At 34.5% G+C, this 27615-nt stretch overlaps 1 protein-coding gene across 1 annotated transcript; it reads left to right on the forward strand.

The window, feature by feature from the left end:
• Nucleotides 1-18558: 18558 nt before the first annotated feature.
• On the forward strand, nt 18559-20348 carry LOC128555205 (uncharacterized). The gene is made up of 2 exons (XM_053536852.1): nt 18559-18842; nt 19211-20348. The coding sequence occupies exons 1-2, from the start codon at nt 18570-18572 to the stop codon at nt 19790-19792; spliced, it is 855 nt and encodes a 284-aa protein (XP_053392827.1). The 5' UTR covers nt 18559-18569; the 3' UTR covers nt 19793-20348.
• The last annotated feature ends 7267 nt before the right edge of the window (nt 20349-27615 follow it).

The raw sequence follows: 27615 nt of genomic DNA on the forward strand, positions 1-27615 counted from the left end.
TTCCTAAGAATAAATAAATACTGTTCATATGATGTTCCTGTTGTATTGAAGAAACTGGACACTGAACTGATGCCCTATCAAGGAGCTCTTTAATTTATTAAATGTGACTGAGCGTTATTTTTCATGTCTGTAACACAAGTCGTCAGCAATATTCTCCTGACCACTTTTAAACGTCACGTCCCACTAATAAAATTTTGTTTTTTTCAGGGCATTGTCCCTTAAACCTTTTTCAGCATAGCATTTGTCTCTTTCCTTGATTTTCGATTCAGAACACAACATGTTATCTCACATCTCCGTTCAACACTGATTTTCAAGCGACGACCAACTCAGTATGCCTGCCAAATATTTTAATGATGTCACATTTATAATTTGACGTTATTGGCGTAACGCTTACTTCTCATATCAATATTCACCCAATTTAAGAAAAGGTAGCTTGAAAAATAAGTAAGTGGCAAGTAATGTTTTAGCGCAAGTAAAAAAGAAAAAGAGACAAAATTGGGCCGGATGACGTCAGATGACGTTGCCATGGGGACTCGCATTTACTTATTATATATCCAAAGACAACTAATTTTGACAAACCAACTCCGTATTCCCTAGTCTACATTTTGTAGCATTTTCATTTATTTTTAAAGACACATGAAGAATTGAGAGCACTTTTCCGGGTATTTATTGAACGCCCCTCGTATGATAGTGCATCATCGGGGCTACAGAGATATCCTCTCATAGGCACACTGGAAAGTTGTTAATTTTCCGAGGCTCGTGCGTATAAATGTTATAATATTCAATGTTTGTTTTGCTTACGTGCGTGCTCAGGTGTATATCATCTTGCAGGATTGCGTCTCTCATTTCAAAATTATTGTCGCTTTTGCCGATTGTGAGGCTAATCCGTATAAACAGCTGTACTAGTAAAACATACTCGTTGCCTATTTCAAATGGAAAATCAAAGACATGGAATAATTCATTCATTGTTCATGCGCGTTTCCAAAATTAAAAAAAAACACATTCGCTGCCCATCTCAAATATAAAATCAAAGACCTTTAGTAATCCATCCTTTCTTCTTGCATGTTTCAAACAATTCTGATTCAATGTTTTTACAACACAACAACATTACCTTTATTAAACTCAAATCACAAAGTGACACAAGAGTATGCAGTAAGACATTACATATATCTGAAAAATGTGACATGGTGTATAAAAAATGAGAAGTTTACGTTGAATTGAAATATAAGATACAGTAGAATGATAATATATTGATTGATTTTTCAATACAAGCAATTAGGATGGATTAAGCTATCATTTTCTTTTCCATGTTAATACTGATGAAAAATGATTGATTAAACCATCCCAATGCATTTATGTTTTAGAATTTACTTTCTCGGTTCATTTCAAAGGCTAAATGTTTTGCATATTTGTATGCAAAATGAATGCTAACATTGAAAGAAACAGGTGTATAAAACTGATATTGCAGGAACGGAAAAATAACATTCGTGGACCAAAACCGGTATAAAATCAAAGACATGAATTATTCCATCATTTTTTCTTGCACGTCTCCGAATTATTTCTATAACCAATGTAAATATCCAATTGAAAAATTAAGAAAAGATTAATTAATTCATCCCTATTTATTTGTAGTTATAAACACAATCGTGGATCATCGCATCTGTAAAAATCAAATACATATATTAATTCTCTCTTTCCTCTTCACATTTCCAACATTTGTGCATACAGTGCAAATATTTAGAGAAAAAGATGAACTAATCAATTCCTTTTTTATATAATAAAAATAAGAAATAAGACCTTTGTAAAATATAACACCAAAGATGTGTTGATATTTTGCTTATGAAATCGATTCTAATAAAGTTAATTTATTTTTACAGACGCAAAAATAATTAATATAATATGTCTACATCTAAAGATTCGAACATTCAATTTAATACAATATCGTCTGCTACCGTCCTGGTAGGTGATTGTTTTTTTTTTTGTTTCAACGTCGCATATAGGTCATATAGTGTGCATTATTTCATTACGAACAGGCGCCTAGGTAGAACCACCATTCTTCCGTAAGTCAGCATGAAGAATTCAACATCCCGAGTGAGGCTCGAACCCACAGCGGCGAGGGGCAAGTGATCTGAAGTCAGCGACCTTAACCACTTGGCCACGAAGGCCCCATCCGGGTAGGTCGGACATTTAAACCAAAATACCTTCTAACGTACATTCATTCATTTGATCAAGAAAGCATTCATGGAGTTAATATTTACGATATTTTATCTTTAAAAATGAGTAATTTTACTGACAAAATAACGCTATCTCTAGACTAAAATGTAAGCAGTTGGGATGCTTATTATTGTTAAAAAAGGTTGGATATAATTAAATTTTATTTTATGCAGAATTTAATATTAACCTGAAAGTGTTTAGAATTTGATATAAACCTTAAAGTGTTAAACTGTAAGAATTTTTTTATTTTGATTCTCTGTCACTTCGAAAGAAAAAGTACACACCTACTCTAGATCTTTCGTTTGCCTAGACTGTATATATCTCGAAAAAAGTCTGTTAGACCACATCACTGCATCATGTGCTTTTGGAGTAAACAATTCTCTCTTGAAAAATTTCCCCCCTACTAATGTCATTACTTTGTGTCAGTTTGAAGACAATACTTCAAAATGAGATATGGATTGGTCTGGCTACGTGTGGCAACACTATGAACACAATGCATTTTATATAGAATATAATTTAAGACACAAATCCAAGACGAAGATTTATTTACACGACAGAGAATATGCTTATGTGAGAAATGTCTACTAGACTAAGTTTGGTGTGCAGTTATGAACAAATGCTCGCAGACAGCACGGATGAGCCATTCGTTCTCAGTGAAATTCGTACCTGAACAGATGAAAGCTTACACTTATGGAGATCTGGAAACTGAATGTTTCCATAGGGTGCATAATCTGTAACCTGCTTACATATAGAATTCCAACACAGGATGCAAGTTGCCAGCATGCGTCTTTCAAAGCGCTTGATTTGAATATGTTTCTTCGGACATTAGAAGAGATGTGTTTCTGTTCTTAACAGACGGCAAATCGAAAAGCCTATATAGACCTGATAATGCGGTAATCAAAATTTATGGTAATAACAAAAACATGTAGTAATAGTAATGAAAAAAGTGATACTAAACTGATTTGCTGCGTTAACGGCACTGAATTAAATGTACGAATTGTTAGTTTTTCACTTAAAAAATGCATGATGTTATTATTTACTTAACATTTTCTGCTTATTTCATTTGAACAAAAAATGAAAATAATTTATAATCGTACGAAAAACTGTTTAAAAAAGGATTTAAGTTGAATACAATGTTAATTTGATTTGACCTTGACCGTCTTCATTTATGACAAGTTTATTTTTTTGTCCTCATACCCTGTCTTTGTCTTGCTCTTTTTCTAACATCCCGTATTCTGCTTTAGGTAAGTTAAACCTTCATTCTATGTCATCTTTCAGTGTGTGCACCATATACAAAATCAGTTCAAATAAAAGAAAAATACTGGATCTGTATACTACACATAGTGCATATACTTGAAAAGTCTGGTAAACGTATATTATAAAAATACTGGTCCGTATATTCCCTGTATGCGAAAAACAAATTCAGTCTGTATGTGACAAAACAACGGGATCTATATACTACGTATATCCTGCGTAAAAACTCGCCCGTATAATAAAAAGTACAGTATATCCCCGTACATCAGATGCAAATAAAGTCCGTATATGACACAAGTACGGGATCCATATATTACGTATACCTTGCATATACGGGACAAGTCCGTAGCCCGTATATGAAAAAAATAGTTCCGTATATTCTCCGTATATGACAAAAGTACAGGTTCCGTATACAAAGTATATATTGCGTATACAGAAAAAAAGCTGAAACCCGTATATTAGAAAATACAGGTCCGTATATCCTTCGTATATTAGATGCAAACGCAGTCCGTATATGACAAAAACACAGGATCCGTAAACATGTACAACCCGAATAAACAGGCTCGTATACTTGTTCCGTATATTCTAAAATACGGTAAGTATAAGTGGAAAAAAGTTTTAGATCTTTCGAATACATGAAAATAAAATTCATGTTAAAGCAGGACACGAATAAACACCATTTCTATGGAAAAGTTTTGAAAACTCGTATATTTCATATATACGGGAAATATACATATATGTATATTAGGCGTATACGGGATCCCGTATATGCATGACAAATATACGGAATTCCCGTATACTAGAAGTTCCGAATACGTGATCGTATACTAGGTCCGTATATTTGTAATATACATCCCGTATACTCCCGTATTTTCGAAATATATTCCCGTATATTGGCCCTTTTTTCGCAGTGAATTGCTACAGCGCAGACAAGCACAGTTAGAGGAGACAACAGCCAATTGCTAAGTATAAGCCACTCTTATCCCTTTTTATCAGGCAGAGAACGCACGGTTTACATTTATTTAGTAGTATATACTTACTCAAAGAATCGCCCATTACACTATGCGGTCTATACCCTACGTTTCATTGTGTCTGAAAGACGGATGGACCATGATTAAACTTAAAGACGTACGCCTTAACGGATTGACTGACGTTTACACTATGAAGGTTCGTACGTAGAGCGTTTAGTTTGCTAGTTTTGCAGTTATATGCGGCCTCACACATATTTATAAACTAATAGATTTCTGACTCTTATAAGAGAGATACTTTGATAGAAACGGTTTATCTTCACTTTCCAGTGAGCCTTTGTTAAGTTCTTGAAACAAATAAAAGTCGCAGAGGGCAAGGTATTGTCACTTGAAGGGGTTGATAAGTTCTACTGTAGGGTATGAGGGAGGAATTGTCGTGCAAAAGAAGGACCTATTTTCTGGGATAGCCTGGGACACAACTTTTTCAATTTTTCTATGAAGTTTTTTTTTTTTTAAATAATTTCTGAATAGCATCTAACAGTCACAGTTTGATCTTTTGACCTTTCTACGTGAATCCCAAATAAGCATTAAGCATAACCTTGCCAGCAGAGGGAGACAGCTCAAACGTTTTTGGGAGTTGGAGACCCAGCTCGTTTCTCCTGCTTTGACTGTGCTTTTGTTTCAGGTTCAGCATTATGTATTCATGCATAATAACCAAAATCAGTATTGACATTTCTTGTACATGTGAATCTCAAGAATCGGATTTTACCATGTTGTGTTATATTCCAATAACTGTGATTGCAAGTTTATGATAAAATATTTTAACCATTCTTTCACTATAATTATGATATTGAAAAAAATATTGAGTTTTCAATAGAGTATATATGTTGATATTTACTTTTTACATAAAACGGCCACAATATAAAACAAACGAAACAAATTAAAAATAGAAAGACAAAGAATGCCCTTTTTATATTAAGATAGTTGTCATCAAATTCTGATAAGTATATAAATTTTACATTACAAAAATACCTGTAACTGAAAGGATTCATGCAAAACATGTTTGAAATTATCATTATTAAAGATGATGAAATGCCATTTACTTCATTTGTCCTCTAGATAATAAATGCTGAAATTCCAGTAAGATTATATGCATGCTACATTGTATGTAGTATTTATATCGTCATTATATATAGATATTACCTATAAATCGCGGCGATCGACCGCAATTCACCGCAACCCACCGACACTTCACCACGATGCGCTGCGTTGTCTTCGCAATACACCGTAATCGATTTATTGCTTTTGGTCGCGGTGGAAGCTGCAAAATATATGGCGGTGATGTAGGAAAAAAACACACATCCCACGCTAGGGTCTAATCGCGGGGAAGCACGGACTTTGAAAAATCCGCGAGCCAGGGACTGTAATATGCTTAATAGCCTGCCAGTCGGTAATTCACTAATTCAAGTCCCTGGCCTTTAAGCGGTTAAATCAAAACATAATATTAGTGTCTCCCACCGAGACTAATATTTTGAATCAACATTTAATTGACCGCAAGTTTAATAACCGGTTAAAGTTTCTAACAACTGGGCCCAGGCCTATCTTTTGGAGCTGATTCATGTAAAGATAACAAAAAGAACACCCATTTCATCCCCAGTGAAAATAAGTTCGAAACCTTATTTTCATCACAATCTTCTGGCAGCTGATTCGGCACCTACCTAGAACATACCTTGCTCATACCTAATTTTACGTGTAAAATCTGATGTGCCGACGCTTTACCGATCCTTTACATATTAGATACATCCGGCAATGTCACTCTGCGATCTTGACCATAAAAACTCAACAATCTTCTGGCAGCTGATTCGGCACCTACCTAGAACATACCTTGCTCATACCTAATTTTACGTGTAAAATCTGATGTGCCGACGCTTTACCGATCCTTTACATATTAGATACATCCGGCAATGTCACTCTGCGATCTTGACAAAAAAAACTCAACATTCGCCACCATTTTAGAGGGCACTGCCTCTGTTCCTCCAGCTTAGAGTACATGGTAGCCCGAGCATCTACCTTGTTTAAATGCTCAGAACTTCGTGTATGCACACGTCTCACTGAAAATAAACTAACCGATTTAAAGGCGATAAATTTAGTTTTCACTCACATATAATATGCGTAGGTAGCTGCACGTGAAAAGACAGGAACATTAAAAGGCCGGATATTTTCCGACCATCACTCGTATTAGTAAACTGTGTTTTTGCCGGTTTGTAAATTTTATAAGAAAAAAATCAGGACCATAGTTTGGCTGATTTTATTTGAAGTAGTTGGTGAACGATGTCCATATTTACGAACTATAAAGAATGTTGATATATAATGCTCTTAGACATGTTGGTTATAATCATACTTGAAAATGTTGATTTATGTATTGAATGTGGTACCATGGAATATGACGTGACCAAGTGAGACCTTGCTTTGGGGTAGATAGAAAATGTTTTTACTATTTTCAGTTGCCCTGATGGTGAAGAGGTTGAATCCATTTGATCACACCCTGTCATCAATGGGCAAAATTTTTATGGAGGATAAAAGTTGGCGACAAAAATGGCGTCTTAAGAATATGATAAGTTTATGCCACATTCACATAACATATATTTAATCAAACACCGTTGCCATCAGATAGTTCCATTTAATCGTAGATATTCTCCAGAATGAGATGGACAACAAATACAAAACATGTTTTCATAAAAATGAAGTCTACATTACAATACGTTACAGTAAGTCTTCAGTCAGATATTATGTGCATTTTCAATGTTTGCGTCAATTATATTATACTTAACAACAACTTTAAAAGAAAACAAGAGCTGTCTCCATAGGATGACACATGCCCCCGATGGCACTTTGAATGAGTAGTTATGGCCGATGTTAGAGTTTAGGACCTTTGACCTACGGAGCTGGGTCTTGCGGGCGACACGTCGTCTTACTGTGTCACACATTCATGCATAGTTATTTTAAAATCCATGCATGAATGACAAAGATATGGACCGGACATGCCCATCAATGCACTATCATGAAAAATGACCTTTAACGTCTAAGTGTGACCTTGACCTTTGAGCTACGGACCTGGGTCTTGCGTGTGACACGTCGTCTTACTGTGGTACACATTCATGCCAAGTTATTTGAAAATCCATCCATCGATGACAAAGATATGGACCGGACACGCCCATCAATGCACTATCCTTTAACGTCTAAGTGTGACCTTGACCTTTGAGCTACGGACCTGGGTCTTGCGCGCGACACATCGTCTTACTGTGGTACACATTCATGCATAGTTATTTTAAAATCCATGCATGAATGACAAAGATATGGACCGGACATGCCCATCAATGCACTATCCTTTAACGTCTAAGTGTGACCTTGACCTTTGAGCTACAGACCTGGGTCTTGCGCGCGACACGTCGTCTTACTGTGGTACACATTCATGCCAAGTTATTTGAAAATATATCCATCGATGACAAAGATATGGACCGGACACGCCCATCAATGCACTATCCTTTAACGTCTAAGTGTGACCTTGACCTTTGAGCTACGGACCTGGGTCTTGCGCGCGACACATCGTCTTACTGTGGTTCACATTCATGCATAGTTATTTTAAAACCCATGCATGAATGACAAAGATATGGACCGGACATGCCCATCAATGCACTATCATGAAAAATGACCTTTAACGTCTAAGTGTGACCTTGACCTTTGAGCTACGGACCTGGGTCTTGCGTGTGACACGTCGTCTTACTGTGGTACACATTCATGCCAAGTTATTTGAAAATCCATCCATCGATGACAAAGATATGGACCGGACACGCCCATCAATGCACTATCCTTTAACGTCTAAGTGTGACCTTGACCTTTGAGCTACGGACCTGGGTCTTGCGCGCGACACATCGTCTTACTGTGGTACACATTCATGCATAGTTATTTTAAAACCCATGCATGAATGACAAAGATATGGACCGGACACGCCCATCAATGCACTATCCTTTAACGTCTAAGTGTGACCTTGACCTTTGAGCTACAGACCTGGGTCTTGCGCGCGACACGTCGTCTTACTGTGGTACACATTCATGCCAAGTTATTTGAAAATATATCCATCGATGACAAAGATATGGACCGGTCACGCCCATCAATGCACTATCCTTTAACGTCTAAGTGTGACCTTGACCTTTGAGCTACGGACCTGGGTCTTGCGCGCGACACGTCGTCTTACTGTGGTACACATTCATGCCAAGTTATTTGAAAATCCATCCATCGATGAAAAAGATATGGACCGGACACGAAAATTGCGGACAGACCGACAGACTGACAGACGGTTCAAAAGTACGTTACCATTGTGTATTTTAATATACAAAAGCAAAGACTTAGTATTCATAGTATTATTTGCCAAAGTTGGTTATTTGAATATACTATTTACAAGTTAACAAATACAGCGGTCATACAGTTACAGATTAATTAATTGACTAATGAGAAGTCTAAGGCATGTATCTGAACTAGAAGTTGTGAATTGTAATCAGCATAGTTTCAATTGCACATATATGTAATTGACATAAATTCAGTTAAGCAGTAACACTTATAACATCAATATTTAGCATGAATTAATATGTTCTTGTTGGATATTTGAAGCAACGCGTCTGAAATATTTTTCCATTACAGCTTTTTTGTTGTTGTTGGCAAATGCGTGGCTCTGGGGCTGTGTTTTTGGTGCTCTGTGCATCCGAGAAATCTACCCTTACCTATTATTTTTCAAGTACCATATGATTATTACATATTATAGGAAAAAATATTATGAAATATACAAAATGTTTGTTTTGACTAGGTTAATGACTGCAATGGTGTGACTAAATGTTCTTTGCTATAAACGCGGGTCACATCATCAATAACACGAAATTCCATTATAGCAAAGGAATATCAATTGCTAACTAGGTAATGATCACAAAACTGTACAGTGACTAGATTGGAAATACTGAAAAAAATATATGTTATGTGAATGTGGCATAAACTTACCATTTGCTTAAGACGCCATTTTGGCCGCCATTTTTAATTCTCCATAAAAAAATTTGCCCAATGATGACAGAGTGTCATCAAACGGATTCAACTTCTACAACACCACGACAACTGAAAACCGTCAAAACATTTTCTATCTACCCCAAAACAAGGTCCAGCAAGAAACCAGCTCTCCTCGTCAGGGCTAGTTAACCTGGTATCAATGTACTGTAACAGTGCTAAAACACTTGTCGATAATTTACGATGACATAAACCAGAAGTTGGTCTGGTAAACAGAAATTGTACATCTGCACTGTAGCTATCATTATAAAAAAAGATAGTTGTGAGTAGAAGACGTCTTGAATCCACAATTATTAGATTGCATCCTAGAGAGTTTCACGTAAACAAATAAATGATAGCTTTGATTCCCGCTGTAAATCAGTATCTCAGCAGTAGAGCTACTTCATGGTTTGCAGAGGTAATACCAAAGCTCCCAACATAAATATTACAAAAGTGCATAGACGAAAGTGAGGAATACTTTAAAAACGAATAAAAAATATCTGAAAAAAAAGCTGTATGAAAAAGCACGCATAAACCGCAGTACTATAATACTGAAATATATCACATACTTCACACAATCTACGCAATAATTTATATAACAAACGTATTCGAAAATAAAGTTGAAGAAATGTTTACTTAATCGAGATTAGATTCTACTGCAACGACAGTAAATTTCATGATTCATTTGAAGCAAAAGAAAAGAGAGAGAGAGACCAAATGTTATGGCCGAGGCAAAAAAAAAAAAAAAAAATCAAACGAGGCATTTTAGGCAGAAAGATTGACCGAGGCAAATGTGGCAGAAAATATGACCGAGGCAAGTGTCGCAGTTGTCTCAATAGTCGCTCCGACTCCTGGTAGTAAATAAACATTTGCCAGCATAGAAAGCATGGAAAGCAACCAGAGAAATAAAAGCAGACATGGTGTAATAAGTATGTTCATGATAGGTTATGAAATATTTCCGCTAATTTGATCTTGAACAGATTTGGTTCAAAATTTCGTTCTACACGTCGTGTCAGTATTAGGTGGCTGGTTGATGTGATTTCCCATGTTCTTACCGTGTGGAGACGAAAAGATTCCATCATGGGTTTCAGAGTTATGACTCCTTAAAGGGCCAAAATTTGCTATTTTTTCTTGTGAACAAGATAGAGACCACATTTTGCAATCAACTTTAATCAAACTTGCACACAAGTTGTATTGACATTATATCTCGGTTCCTTTCGAAAACTGGCCAGATCCCATCATGGGTTCCAGAGTTATGGCCCCTTAAAGGGTCAAAATTTGCTATTTTTGGCTTGTGAACACGATAGAGACAACATTTTGCGATCAACTTTAATGAAACTTGCACATAACTTGTACTGGCATAATATCTCATTTCCTCTCGAAAACTAGCGGGATTCCATCATGGGGTTCAGAGTTATGGCTCCTTAAAGGATCAACATTTTGTTATTGTTTTCTTGTGAACAAGATAGAGACCACATTTTGCAATCAACTTTAATCAAACTTGCATACAAGTTGTATTGACATTATATCTCGGTTCCTTTCGAAAACTGGCGGGATCCCATCAGGGATTTCAGAGTTATGGCCCCCTAAAGGGCCAAAATTTGCTAATTTTGGCTTTTGCAGTAATATAGAGACTTTATTTATGGTTTGATTGGATACAATTTTGCCAAATATTTTCAACAAAAATAAATTTTGGATTTCATGATGAATCTGTCAGATCCAATCATAGGTTCTGGAGTTATTTTATATCTGATTACCTCCCCTGATTTTAATTAAAATGAATTTGTATCAGTAAGTTCTTATAGGACCCATTTGAAATTTTGTTATTGTCATTAGTTGGACTCAGACAATCAGAGTAGATAACTATGGACTGATTTATATCAAATTACCTCCCTTTATTTCAAATTAAAATGGGTATATCTCCGTAACCAATGACGATACTGATTTGAAATGTCATTTATGCCATCAGATGAACTCGAACATTCAGGGTTAATAACTTTTGACTGAATTTATGACAAATTACCTCTCTTTATTTTATGTAAATGAATATACCTCAGCAGCATCTAATGAGATTGGTTTTAAATGTTATTTAAGTCTTTCAGGGTAAGGAATAGTCATGCTAGTACAAAAATACAGCATTTGAGCCAAGAACCCTCAAACTTGGTATGGAGATTGGCTATGACTAGTATGTTACCCATAGGTCAGGGACTGTTACAAGAAAATATTTATCCTGATGATATTAAAAGTGTATGCCTATGTGATCTATGTCAAAACTTGATCTTATCATTAAGAGCAGTGGTACTCAGGTGAGCGAAATAGGGCCATCATGGCCCTCTTGTTTAACTACCCGTTGCTTGTTTTGCCACTGACCTTTCAAAGGTGGCGCACTGCTGTTTTTCTTCTTCGTGTTAATTTCCATTGTACGTATAGTACTTCAGTTTCCATCTTGTGGCGGAGATGCTTGTAGTAGAGCTGCCATCGTTATGTGTCTTTGAACACTTCACAGCAATACTTTTTTATATATAATGAACAAAAACCAATACAATATATATCTGATTGAGATAAATTTTCCTCATCAATTTTGATAAATTCTGTTTCATAAAGGTGTAACTGTTTAAATGTATTTTTTGATAATGTTGATTTTGATTTTTGCAAACACATATAACCGAAACAGACAGTGATGACTTCATAAGCACTGGTACATGATGATAGAAAAAATATACTTTAAGTTTTTTTCTACCACAGCGTGTGCCATGATTAAGGTTCACTATAATGATAACGATAATAATAACAATAACAACTATCATTTACAAGGATACAGAGGTGTACATGCTCAATACTTACACCAAACTATTACTGAATTCTAAATTATGACAGGGAAAAGGAGTGTTTTGTTTTTGCCATGATTCTCTGTCTTATAACATTTACTCGTTTGTAAATTCTGGCTGTCTATATCTTGGCCATATTTTTAAATTTGATTAAGGTCGTAAAATAAATAAATGATACAGGATAGACTTTTTTTATGATTTTGCTGAAATTCTCAATTGTTATATCAACACGTTTTTCTAAATGTCAAATAATGTTCACAAATGCACCTGTTAAGAACATGATGTTATGCATTCATTGTCGGTTTTTTCTAAACCCCATGGCTTTTAAACCGGATGTATGCAGCTTATTTTTTTATTGAGAGTGTACTTTCTATTGTTTTAGTCACGTTTTAAGATTTATTGTATAATTTAGAATTTATTGTATATATCAAGTATCTATAATCCCTGAAATCCTTAACTTATTTTGATTGTCGGATTTATCAAGTCCATCTGTTACTGATCCCTCATTGATATCGAGTTTTTTCTAAAAATCTTTCCAGTTACAACGAAGGACGAACATGTGTCAAGGTAGTGGTGCTCGCGAGGCATTACTGTGTTCTAGGCCAACATTTTTAGTTAAGAAAACATAGGAAGGGTGTTGTACAGAAAAAAGAACCATTCCTTTTTTCTTGAAGAATTTGTATTGTCCTTTTCATAGTTGTTAGACATAAAAATTATTTTCATATCCTCAACAACACGCATAAATAAACGAAGCCTATGTTGTTATATTTTTAAACTATTTTTGTTATATTATAGCTGTACAATTTTCCAATAGCTGTTTTTCATGATGCATATATCACCTAAAACATGCTAAACCTACTCTTAGCGGGATCCGGACAAAATCCCCTGCGGACAAAACCCCTTTCACTCATTTTTGCATAGGCGGACAAAACCCCTTTCATCTTTTTTACAAGGAGGATAAAACCCCCTTCGCTGAATTTTACAAGGAGGACAAAACCCCTTAGCGTTTTTACAAGGAGGACAAAGCCCTCTTCGCTTATTATATTTGTAATGTGCTTTCTTATGTGCTATTCATGTAATGTCTTTGAGAAATCCAGTGATTTGGTAACATATAAAACTGAAATAAATAACCATTATTATTCAAAGGGTATGTTTTAAAAAATATTGTATATAATAGAATAAGTGCATCAATTATCCATATTATAGTTTTGGTCTTTAACTATAATTATCTCCAAGCCACCTCTTTCTATTCACAGACAATGGATGTACATAATTACAGATATAATTTATTGAACATATTGTCACACATTGATTTATTTTGCTGTGTATGTCTTTGTTGTTATCTGAAGTTAATTGAATTAATAAAATGATAAAACTGTATTATTTGCCCTTTTTATACTAGGATGAAGGGGATTTCGTCCTCCTTGTGAAAAAAGGCAAAGTGGATTTTGTCCTCCTTGTAAAAATCGCGAAAGGGGTTATGTCCTCCTTGTAAAAAAGATGAAGGGGGTTATATCCGCCTATGCAAACATGAGCGAAGGGGGTTTTGTCCGCAGGGGATTTTGTCCTACACTAAGAGTGTTCCGGATCCCGCTAAACCTACTTTTGTTTTCGAGAAATAAGCGCATTTTTATTGTGCAAATATATTTCAAAGTTATTATTTGGTAACTCATATTGCATTTGTTTAAACCGTTATGCACATAAAATACATTAATTTCTTGAAATTTTGAAAATACTATTTCTGATAATTCCTTTCTTTAAATTTTGTCAAAGGTTTGAATATTGCTGAATATACTAGAATGTTTTATTGAAACAGTTGCTTTTTATTACCTCCCTTTAATGTTCTAACTATAACAGTTCATCAGCAATATTAAAAATAATAGTTTTCTAACCATGTAAGTACGCATAACATTTATAACTATTTGGAGAGCTGTTTCATCTGTTTTTAAGATAAAAATTTAAAGCATTATGGACCTTCGGAAATGAATGTAGTAGTCTATAAAGCCAGGTCGTCTTTATTGTTCTTGCCTATCAATTATCTTGCGATTTAGTAGCACATTTCTAGGGCTCATATGGGAATAAATATTTTAAAAATATGAAACAAAAAAAATGTTATAGGACAGAGATTAGTGCGTTATCACAACTATCAATGAATTAGGCGAAATCTTGGGTTTTCCTGCGAAGTCAAATACATCGATTAATCCTTTTACAGGAAAACCCTTTATGGCACCTAATTGGAGACTTTGGTCAGTTAACTCCCTTTCATACTCTCTTAAAATAAGTAGGTCCTTTCATTTGAATTACTCTGTCGTTATCGCTATGTTATTTGCAACAATATGATGTAATTAAAGCTAAGATATTGATCATCATGACTATTGATTTAATAATGCCTTCAGTTACATATTCTAAAAACACACACGTTCTTAATTTTGAATTTCCAGACATTTAATTTAACAAATATGCAAGATACCTCACACCTTAGAACTGAGATATCTCACAGACAAAACAGCGCTAAAGTCAGAGGATTCCAAATGATGGGACCAACTTACATTTTTTTTTATTTTGGACATAATCCAATAAGGGAGACAATGTCAAACCCTCAAACTCTTCCCAATCCTTTCCAAAAACTATTTATACTTGCAAAACTGAGCAGGATTTTTCGTGTTTTCATTGTTGCTTGAACTGATCGTACACCACGTTCCACTGACTTGCAGCACTTTTTTAAAATATATTTTTAGAATGTTTAATAAAAATATACCCATAAAATATCTTACATTTTTCATAACGACACTTTATGACCTTGGTGAAAAAAGAAACAAACATTCGAAAATTATAATAAAATATCAAGTTATATGACGGTGATAAACTAATTATCATGTATCATCCCGTGTCGTGTTAAGTCGGTGTGTCGTATACACTTCATGTTCTTTGAAATAGTTCGTTTTTCGTTCCATAATATTCACAGTAGTGCACTTAATTATGCGTTTTACCAACATTTCTTGCTTTCATATTTTTAAAGTTTTGTCGTTAACTATTTATAACAACAAGATGAACCAAAACTGCAGAACAAGACAAGATTATGAACACTCTCGACTTTTGGCGGGGCGACATTCGACGGGGCGGAGTTTGGTGGAATCAGTTTTGCATTGAAAGAATTATGATTGGCTGTATTTGTTACGTAGGTGTATTAAAATTGTATATATATTTTGTGAAAGGCAAGAAAGATCGTCGCTTCTATTCTACAGGGGATATTACACTGCGGAATGTAAGTAACAGAACCTTCGATTTTATTTTACAAAATAGAAAGATTACAAAATAGAAAATATAAACATTTGTTAATAAAACTTAAATGTACAACTGAATGCAAATTATTCTTTTTAAAATATGGCAATAATAAACCACGCACACCTTCTGCATGGATTGCGTTTACATCGATTTACACATTTTCGAACTGCTATGTTTTTGCTTTTTTTTCGGTATAGGCCACTTTCAATGAAACGAACACTGGAGCTTTCAAGGAATGTACATTCATATGATTCATATGTATAATGCAGATGCATTATGGCTTTGGTGGAAAAACGGAAAATGGGTTTTCTACGGGAGCTGATCATTACTTCCGTCTCCTGATTATTGACAAATGTCCATGTTTGTTCAGTTTTATAAATTTTGTTATAAACAGCAGGGTATATTGGTTATGGTTTTATTCCATGGGTCATACAACGGTGCGTTTCTTCATAGTTTATCAAATTCATTTAGGTACAGCGGGCTCATAAGATAGAAACAGTAATATTAAGATGCAAACAGATTAAAAATATGTAAATTAAATTTAAAAAAGTAAACTGGTGCTGTTGAAAGGGGCGATTTGGCTTTAATTTGGATAAAATTAAAATCCTGCCTGTTTTCGCTTTGGTTTTCTGAAATGAAGGATGTATTGGAATTTATATGCATTTACTTAGATATTTCTATCTTATTTTGTACTTTAAATTTATTCCTAAGAATCCTATACTTTGATGATAACGTAAACTTTGTTTTGAAACACTCTGTAATTAAATGGCAAGAAAATACATCTAGCCTAAATTGTACTAGAAGGAATGTTGGGGCTTGTATTTCGACTTGTTTTATCAGCATCAGTGTAATTTTCATAACCGAAGTTGCAATGGATCGTGTTGTCAATTGGAAGGTAACACACTTTATATAAACTGCTTCTTCGCGGGTTTACCTATACTTTTAATTGACAGGCTTAATTTCACGGGCCATTCAAAAGTGCTCTCTTTTTGATAATTAATGATCATAGGCAGCACGTCGCAGCAGGGTATATTGGTAATTGTATACTGAAAGCTTAAACCCATGAGTCATGCACAAGTAAAAACAACCGCTCTTCAGAGTAAATCAAATTTATTGGGTACAGTGTGTTCATTAGATAGAAACAATATTAAGCGGCAAACGTGTTAATTAAATAAAAAAAATAATAAAAATAAATAAAAACATGTAAATTGATGATGTTTAAAGGGCCAAGCTTTTTAGATAATATCATCTCTAGTTATATTTTGTCTTGTTTGGTTCTCATCAGTGTTAATTAATGCCCTGTCTGTTTACATTTTGTTTGGCATTCTCAATTGTAGGATGTATTGAATTCTATATGTATTTACTTAAACATTCCTGTCTTATTTTATACTTTTAAATTTATTCCTAAGAATCCTATACTTTGATGACAATATATACATTGTTTTGAATCACTCTGTGATGTCCGTTGTGTCAATAAGAAGGTAAGACATTTCATATAACCCGCTTCTTCGCGGGCCATAAAAATCCACTAACCTGTACTTATGACAGAAATTCCATATTAAACAGAGCGGGGAAAAAAAAAGATATGATAATAAGACAATTGTGATAATTTGTCAGGTCACACGTTTGTTAACTAAAATATATCATGTCTTTCTTCATATACTACTAATAAAGATATGCTGAGGAATGTTAGCAGTTTATTCACAGAAAGAATTTGTGGAAACGTATTGAATAGAAATTATTGATATAAATGACAAATATATTGCATAAGTACCGAACGTTTAAGACATAACTGCAGTTTTTATTCTATTTATACAGTAAAACTCTTCGTGTAACAACCTACTTAGTTAACGTTTCTTCAGGGAATAGATAACAAACAGACAGAATTTATACTTTATAATATGTAATCAGTCTAGCGTAACAACCCGCTTACTTAACGTGTGTTTCTTCAAGGAATACATAACAAACAGATAGAATATACTTAATAATATGTAATCAGTCTAGCGTAACAACCCGCTCAGTTAATGCTTCTTCAGGGAATATATAACAAACAGATAAAATATACGTAATAATATGTAATCAGTCTAGCGTAACAACCCGCTTACTTAACGTGTGCTTCTTCGAGGAATACATAACAAACAGATAGAATACACTTAATATAAGATACCCAGTCTAACCAGTTACGACCCACTCAGTTAATGTTTCTTCGGGGAATTCATAACAAATAGAATATACTAAATAAAACATAATTAGTCTAGTGTAACAGCCCACTTTGTTAATGTGTGTTTCTTCAAACAGTCAGAATTAATCTTAAAGTTTATGAAATTAATCTCCTCTTTTTGTCGCTATTTTTCATGGTTCAGCACACCTTTAAATCATTTCCTGTATATTCTACTGTATATAAAATTGACAATGTTCACAGACTTGTCATATGTAGCGAGACCCATTTCGTAGTAAAAATTCTTATCTCGTTTTAAACTCAAATAATATGAAGAGACAAGTAGAGGTTGACATATGCATATATGAGATTTTTCCTGTCAGTTTTGCTCACTGCAAAATCATATCAAAAGCAAATTGCTGTGATCTGGTATTTCTCCTCATTCTAAAACTGAGTTTTGTTTCACCAAATACAATGAAGATATCTGTTTACAGTGTGATTTCGAAACACATCGTAACCGAAAAGGGAGACAATTTACTATAGACATTTTATTTCCATATTAAGTGACTTATATATCTTGTTACCCTAAACTATATGATCAGTGTTTATTCCTATAACAAATCTAAAAGACATTTCAAAATTAGGTATAATAATGGTAATTTTTATCATCAAAAATAAACGTATCTACTATTTCACTGTTATTAATATTTCATATACTAGCTATGATTTTCTAATTAATATGTATTTTTTTTAATAGTGCCAGAAAACCTCAGAATGGCTTCACTTAAAAATGGTGATTTTGAGGAAGTAGAAAAAGAGGTGTTTGAGAAGCTGAAAAAAGATGATAATGTCGACTATGTTGCACTTGAAAATGATCCAGAGGAGATGAAAATTGCGTTGACTAAAATGAAAGATATTTACGACGAAGCTATGTACATGATGAGCCATGCCAACTCCCTTGACGAAGCACTTGGGCATCTGTCACCAGAAAGACGAGAATTGATTAAAACATCTTTCCGCCTTCAGAGCTTTAATGTAGCTATTCAGGTATACAAACGGTCAATAGCATCACATAGACTGTAGCTTACAAATATTAGATTGTCCAGTCATTCAAGAGCTTAGATGAGTAATTAGTAATTATACAATATTACTTGTAATAGACTAAAATTAGTTTTGACTCAAATTAAGTTTACGGATATGAAAATATTTTAGTAATTTATATTAAGAGGTTGGTTAAATACAACAACATAAGATGTCATTACCAAAAATAGGTAAAGGCATGGTAATCGCCCCCCACCCCCCATCCAACAAAAAATTCCTGAAAATCTCTAACGTATCGACGTGCAAGTAAATTAAGAGGTACGTACCTATAAATTTCATGACCTTTCTTCATTGATTAGAATGTTCTATTTCAGAAACAAACGGATGGAACAATAAGTTTGCTGTTTGCTTCCCTTGAAGGAACCCCGTTGAAGTTTGTACCATCAGTCGTTCAGATAGACGCCAGCAACTACAAGAAGTACCGTTCGATACTAGTCGCAAGGATTATTCTTGAGGCTGTTGTTCTGGTGCTTAATTTCATAGGCCTGAAGGTGCCTCCATCGCAGAAAGTTTTAGCTGAAGCTATTGATGTGATTACTACAATCATGTCTGCACATAGCGAATTACTAGGTGATGTAGATGATATGATTAAAGCTGAAGCAGCGAAAGACTACCCAGCTATTGGCAGAGCTATAGTGAGATGCTTGATTAATCTCATCTCATTCGTAACATCTCCGATACTTGGTCTTGTCAAAATCATCATCCAGGACATGTCTTGGTGGGATATTATCATAACCATTGTCCAGGTTGCGTGCTTCATCATAACCATAATAGCAACTGGCGGGGCTGCTCTGGTTGCGAAGATAATTTCAATGATACTTGATGCTGCAGCGTTTTTGAAGAAGCTGGTAGAAGTGAAGGAGTTTGATGCTCATTGTATCGGTTTCTCCGCCTGATCGTCAAAGTGACGAGATAAGAAAAATCTGACGTTGAACTAGTTTACTGACGCTGGCTTAAGCATATCAATATAAATATACAGATTCGTTTTCATTGCTGCATTCGTATTCATCGATACTTTAAGTGTGCTTTTTAGACTTAGGTTTTATATGGATAAATTTTAATTTCAACTAAACAAGAATAGAATATAATGAAACTTTTCTTAAATGTGTATTCTGTAACTACAGACATTAAAGTAAAATCTCATCAGTGTACATATCCTATAAAATTGACTTTGCATTGTGAAACAGCATACTATATGTTGTAAACAAATATATACAGTACGTTAAAATACATTATCATATCTCTGGTAATTCTATGACAGTTTGATACATTACATATTTGTTGGATTCCTCAATGTATAAACATAAATATCATATGTTAACCAAGTTCTGGAGTTCTGGTGACTTGATTATTCGTCGTTCTTACATTTAAGTCTTAGAATTTCTACTGATGTCAGATGTGCTGCTTTTTCATTTACATGTATCTACATATCTGCGATGCTTTGTATTTCAATAAAATTATAATAAATGTATAATTATGTTTTTACTTCTTAATACCCGGTATGTGTGTATAAAGAAGCATTTCAATGATGCTGAATATATGCAAATAGTACAAACAGTCTTTGCTACCCTTTAGACCGGTCAGGATTTCTAATAATTGTAATATAGACTATAATTGAAATGTTAAATATAAGTTTCAATATATGCTTTAGTTCATATATATTGTATGGAATAAAATATTCATTACACCCCAAACTGTCGCGAAATAATTTACTTTCCTGACAGAAAGAAGAAGAATTAATGGATATGTATATGATAAACATGTATACAAAGTGCATATTATTAGACAAATTAAAACATAAAGATAACGCGGATAAAAAAAACTGATGAAAACAGTACGACACCACATTGGTATGATCTGTGAAAAAAACAACAACTATTGCTACCCGCAGTCTTAATACCACCATGTTCCAAACTGTAAGAACAGTGTAATTGAAAGTAACGTACTCACCGCTAGCCTAATCCCTAAGAAACGTAATGGAAACAAAAGGAGCAGAATTCAGAACACAAAATGCTCGTGTTACAAGTAATATGAAACGAAAATCTTAATAACCACAATGTCCCTGCAGTAGGTATAATAACATGAGACACAACTTTATGGCACAACAGACCAGAAGACAGGCATCAAAGCGACACAGCCCAAATGGACTCATATTGACAATCATAGGATATTTTATCTGTTTCTTCAGACACAATCAAAATTGAAAACCTAGCAAAAAACTGACCAGTGTGGCATGTCTCAAAATGATTAAAAATCGTATTTAAAGCATTCACCAAACCTGTCATAACGTTATTGACGAAGATTCTTCGGGAGGATAGAACGCAACCAAGCGAAATGATATAATAGCAGACTCTGTTTGACCGAGACTATTCATGAGATGTAGTGGCATGTGTAACACCCCTCACGCCTCCCCCTTGCACACACTGACGTAAACGGAAATCTATTATCGTAAAATTGAATGTACTCCAATGATACCAAAGTACTAGAACATGTAAAAAACTGAGTCATGGTACGGAAAAACCTTCTACAGACGTCACATAATGCTTTTACGACTGTTGTTGTGATAGTTAATAAAACCTATAAGAACATGTAACTCATTTATACGCATTTCATCAAGAGACTTCTTGAAACTTTATCGCACATATCAATGAGACATAACTTGACAGCCTACAATCAAATTCCAGTGTTTTTAAGACACACAATTTGCCCTGTCTTATAATCCCTGACGAAAATATAAATATTAATGATAGTAATTAAATAAAACGAAACTTATAATCGGTCAGTTTGAAAATTTATTTCATATTGTTTAACATTGCATATTCAACTGAAATAAATCAGAATTTGAAATTGCAACTCGATGCCTCACTGCTCTACCCGCTTTTGTTGAACCCTTAATAGTAATTATCGTGCCTAGGCGAGCCGGTATTACGTTAGGAATTTAGTGAGAAAACAACATGAACACACCTAGAACTCCAAATGTTTCGAAAATTAGGACCAACCTGGAGTTCAGCTTCATCGTATTCATAAGACAAAAAACCAGAGACCAAACATTACGTTTTGTAAAGTAACCAAAGAAATCGGGCTTACAAAGCATAAATGTCGCCCCATAATTGGCGGCCATAAGTATAGAAACACAAATATGTCTATGAAAAGAAAAGAGACGTCATGAGCTCAAATAACTGAAGGTACTGATCGGGAGCCACGGTTAGTGCATACTGCACTTGAACTCGACTGAGTCACACAAGTACAGAAAACTTTCTAATTTAGGACACAAGGGATTTACTTTGCTAGATAAACATGACATTAGTAATATTACTAATATGAAATCATGAGTCAATACGCAGTGCAGAACTGCGTTAACTCGTGTTATTTTCGTTTCGTTTCGCGTCTTTCTACACTGAAGTTTTCCGGGTTAAGTTAGGCCCCACACAATCAAGAGAAAGCAAGACAATTTGTTGAAACAACCAAACTTATAAAGCCTTCATGGGTAACTGATAATGGTACGACCAGAAAGATATACGAGCGGACTATTTCACCAGGATTATTCTTATTCTACGGACAGGTTTGCTGGTAGGCAATGCACTGTTATTGCATTGGTAGCTCTTTGCTTAGCTGTCATTCGACGGGGAACAGTTTGTGCATATGCTGTGAACTTGTCCACATGTTACCTGATAAAAAGAACGAACCGAGCCACTTTCTAGTTTTTCACTCGTTAATTTAGAACACTGCGTTTTGAGGACGTGGCTGTTCCTGTTGGATCATTGTCCTTGTATTTGTGGTAGATTGTTGGATCACGTTACTTTTGAACACTGCATTCTGAGCACGTGGCTATACTTGTTGGATCATTGTCCTTGTATTTATGGTAGACAGCATGGTCACGTTACTTTTGAACACTGCGCTCTGAGGACGTGACTGTTCTTCAAGTATTATCTTTTGAACTTGACACAGGAATCAACAACAAAAATTCATAAAGAAAACGTCGCAAATGTGGCCTCTAGGATGTTAACAAGCTTTTCCTTTGATCTGACGTGGTACATGTAACCTAGTGTTTTTGCTCCGAGTGACCTAGTGTCTATTATGGCCTAGAGATCATCAAGATAAACATTCTATGCAAGCTTGTATTAAATCAAAGCATAAATGAAACCTCTTTATGTTTGAAAGTGTTAAAATAGAAAAACAAAAACAACTACGGCACTAACTCCAGAACCCATGATGGAATCTAGCTGGCTTCACAAAGAGACCAATGTCTTATTGTGACTTACTTATATGTGGGTCAAATCAAATACAAAAGGACACATCGATCGTGTTCACAAGGTAACAATTTTGGCTCTTCCATGGGTCATTCAGGGGCAGAAATTCTGGAGCCTATGATTGTATATCTAATGGAGTTATCAAAGTATTATCAAAGAATCAAAGATCTATAATTGGTAGACTAATTTTGCAAGCTTGTATCAAAACAAACCACAACTGAAATCTCTACATGGCTGCAAAAGCCAAAATAATACATTTTACCGGCCCCTTACGGGATTATAATGCTGGACCCCATGACTGGATGTGCCCAGTTTTCAAAAGGAACCGATATATTATGCACGTTTTTTTTTTTTTTTTTTTGCAAGTTTTACCTTGAACCTCTCAACACATTTTTTGACAGGATATTAAATAAATCATTTATGACGTTTAACTATAAAAGTTTAAAACATTTTGAAAAGGAAAATCCTTTTAGATTAATTTTGATCATATATGGCTAAATCACCGGCCATCTTGGGCCTCAGCTCGTACCAGCTTGAGAAAATATTTTTGCATGAATTATAAACTTCAGATAATTGCCAACATTTTGGTATATTACATTTAGTGTTGTACTTTTGTAACAACCCCCATTTAAAATAAGGGTTTTCTTTGCTACAGTCACCCAACTATATATTTGATGCAAATAAACATTCTGACAACCACTTATTATAATATAGTCGAAAATGTTGCCTCTGTAATGTAAACATGACCAAGTTTCAGATCTCAAGTAACACAGTTTCCAACTTGAACTAGTTTGTTTAGGGGCATTAATTCTGACAAAGGTTTATAAAGTTTGAATAGGAAATGTGACATCAAGTTTGTTTTTCCTACTGACTGACATCGTGACATAGTTTCTTAACCCAGATGACCCAGTAGCAAAACCGACTGAGATTTAAATGAGGTAACATTATGACTTATAATGGGCCAAAATTGTGACCTCTCGGTGTTAACTGTCAAACTGTTGACGACTGACGACCGTTGATCTCAACAGTGTATATTTAATACAATATGCTCAGGAAGCTAAAGATATGAGATTTGTTTCTAAACATATTAGAAAATCATTTTGAAATCCTTAGATTATCGACCTTTACAATTAATAGGTAACAAACTAATTACCCGCTCTTGTTAAATTGTAAACCGCCTTCCGATAAAAAAAATAATTTAAGACGTCATTAAATCTAATGAGAACGTCATAGCTGTGTTCATTAATTCTTATCTTTACCACGAGAAATGTTTCAGTTATCACTAAGTGTCATTTTCCAATTTTCAAAGATTCTTTTTATCCCCCGACGAAAGTCGGAGGGATATAGTTTTTGCGTTGTCCGTCCGTCCAGAGCCATATCCAGGAAATGGTTGGAATATTTATATAAAACTTCATATACAATGTACATGTTCACCACTATGAGTTCTTGCGGCCCGTCAAGTTTCAGTTAGATTGCCCTAGTAACACCAGAGTTATGGCCCTTAGAAGTTTCTACTATTAACTATATAGGGTACTATAAATATGGCAATTTCTGCATCATAACTTTTGATATATTTGACTTAGAACTATGAAACTTAAACAGAATTTAGATCACCATAGTGCGGTTGTGTATACACAATTTCGTTCGGATTTATATGTAAATTAAGAGTTATTGCCCTTTAATTGTATAAAAATCCACATATTTGTACATAACAAACTTACCATTTGGTAGAATTTCATTAAATTTCTTTCATTCTTTTCCATGAACATTTATTTTAAACATGTGAAATTGTGTACCCACACCTGGTCACCCCATTACCTTGATCCCCGCTCCCCCTCCCGACCCCCATCCCCCACCCCGACCCCCAAAAAAATCATTCCTTATTCTAGATTTTTTTTCAAACAAACTTGATATACTTGTTCACCACTATGAGGTTATGGAGCCCATCAAGTTTCAGTCAGATTGCCCAAGTAACACCAGAGTTATGGCCCTTAGAAGTTTCTAGTGTTAACTATATATATAGGGTACTATAGATCTATAGATATGGCAATTTCTGCATCATAACTTTTGATATATTTGACCTTGAACTATGAAACTTAAACAAAATTTAGAGCACTATAATGTGGTTGTGCACACACAATTTCGTACAGATTTCTTTTGTAACTTCAGAGTTATGGCCCTTTAATTGTCTAAAAATCCACATATTTGTTCATAACAAACTTACCATTTGGCAGAATTTCATTAAATTTCATTCATTCTTTTCTATGAACATTTATCATAAACATGTGAAGTTGCGCACCCACATCTGGTCACCCACTTGCCTTGGCCACACCCCCCCCCCTTCCCAACCCCCCCCCCCCCCCCCCCCTCAAAAACAAAAAAAAATTCATTCCTTATTTTAGATTTTTTCAAAACTTCCATGAATATTTATCAACATGAAAGTTGTACCATTCCCCCACCTCGCTCCTCCACCATGCCCACCACTGATCATGCATCCTCTGACCCGCCCCCCCCCCAACCCCCACTTCACATGTTTTTTTTTTCTTTTTTAATTTTCCATCAATATTTATAATCAACATGTGAAACTTTGTTTCCTTACCCGTTCCCCCGAAGCCCCACCCCCTAAAAAAATAAATATATCTATATATTATATATTATATTTCCATTCCTTTTTTTTTTAAACCTTCAACATGTTAAGTTGTGACTGCACAAACCTTGCCCTCAGCCATGTTCAAGATATCTTACTTGATTGTGTTCTCTTAAGGACATCTGTTCTTTTAATGTACATGTTAAACAGCAACACCTGGTGCCAAATCACTCAAAGACAATATTTCATTCCAGTTAAACTTCAAGCTCACATTTCAATTAACTGCATTTAATTTTAAAACCTAAGCCTATTACAGTAAGCATATCCCATTCAAAATAAATTCTTTAGTCAGGATCAAAATATCATACATTTATTATGTACTCTTTAATTAAACATTTGTTTTCTGTTAAATTGATTTTGACCAATGAAATAATTTGCTTCTTATTTACATCCTTAACTTTTTGCCGGATATATTTTTTGCCATTCCTCACCATAAACCTTTTCGGAGGAGATACCAATTCGTCGAAATTGCTTGTTTGTTTATGATTTACGCCAGATCGCACTTTTAATCTCCTGAAAAGGTTTACCCTGGATATTATTAAACCAAAGTTGTTTTCGCGAAATTTAACTTTCTTCTGTTTTTAATTCAAAATAACACAAAATATAAAGTAAATGAAAATATCTTTTTAAAACTTTATTTTGTGAATATAATCAAACAAAATGTGTTATTCATGCAATTTTGCAATTTTACCACGATGGCGATGGAATTCACTTGTCATTATAAGAAATATAGATATGGGTGAGTGAATGAGTTCGGTTTTTCAGGGAATTAACACAGAAAGGACATATATCGCCGAGGATACAAATATACTATATATATATATATATTCAAATCTCTGTTTTCATGTCTCACAATTTTAGTCTTTTTACTGATCGGGACACGAAAAGCTATCTTTTCTCTCTTTGAAAGTTAACTGGATCTCGATAATAAATTGAATATATAGAGATAGTTTGCATTAAGGGATATACGTAAATTCAGAACAGTAGACTTTCCCATACGTGAGATTCATTAGGATACAAGTTCGCATTATAAATTACTAGGTAGAGAGAATTAATACGAACTAAATAACCATCAAACTATACCAGACTAACTTTGCAAAGTGCCTAGCAGTACGAACGAAGACGTACTATTAAACCTATAAGATTCGTTCCGAAGCTGCTCTATATACGAGCCCGAGTTGTACTACATATTCGTACTGGCGAACATTTGCATATATATACTCAGATCTCTGTTTTCATTTCTCACAAATCAGTAGTGAAATTTTAGTCTTTTTGAATGATTTGGACCAGAGAAGTTATATTTCCTCTCTCGGAAAGTTAACTGGATCTCGAGGATATATTGAATATATACAAACAGTTTGTATCAAGGGGTATAATTAAATTCAGAAAAGTTGACTTGCCCATACAGGATACAAGTTCGCATTATAAATTATTATACAGTAGAGAGAATTTATACGAACTAAATCACCACCACAATATACAAGACAAATTACTGCAAAGTGCCTAGCAGTACAAACGAACAAGCACATTCCACAGCAATTAACCAATTAAGATTAGTTTCGATGCTGCTTTATATATATACTTATACATTTGTATATATACAGTGAAACACCGCTCGCTCGATGTCGCGAATGAGCAAAATGCGAGTTATCCATGGTTTCGAGCCACCCAAAAATTGACCCACATGCGAATAAAAATGAAATTAATTTTAAAAGTTGTCGTCGGGACTATTTGCAGAGTAAACGGTGATGCGTAATAATAACATACTTGTGACATTTAAAACTAAAACATATTACAAACGTTATCTATGATAGACGTTTCA

Source organism: Mercenaria mercenaria, chromosome 1 (assembly GCF_021730395.1).
Source record: "Mercenaria mercenaria strain notata chromosome 1, MADL_Memer_1, whole genome shotgun sequence".
Taxonomy (NCBI): domain Eukaryota; kingdom Metazoa; phylum Mollusca; class Bivalvia; order Venerida; family Veneridae; genus Mercenaria; species Mercenaria mercenaria.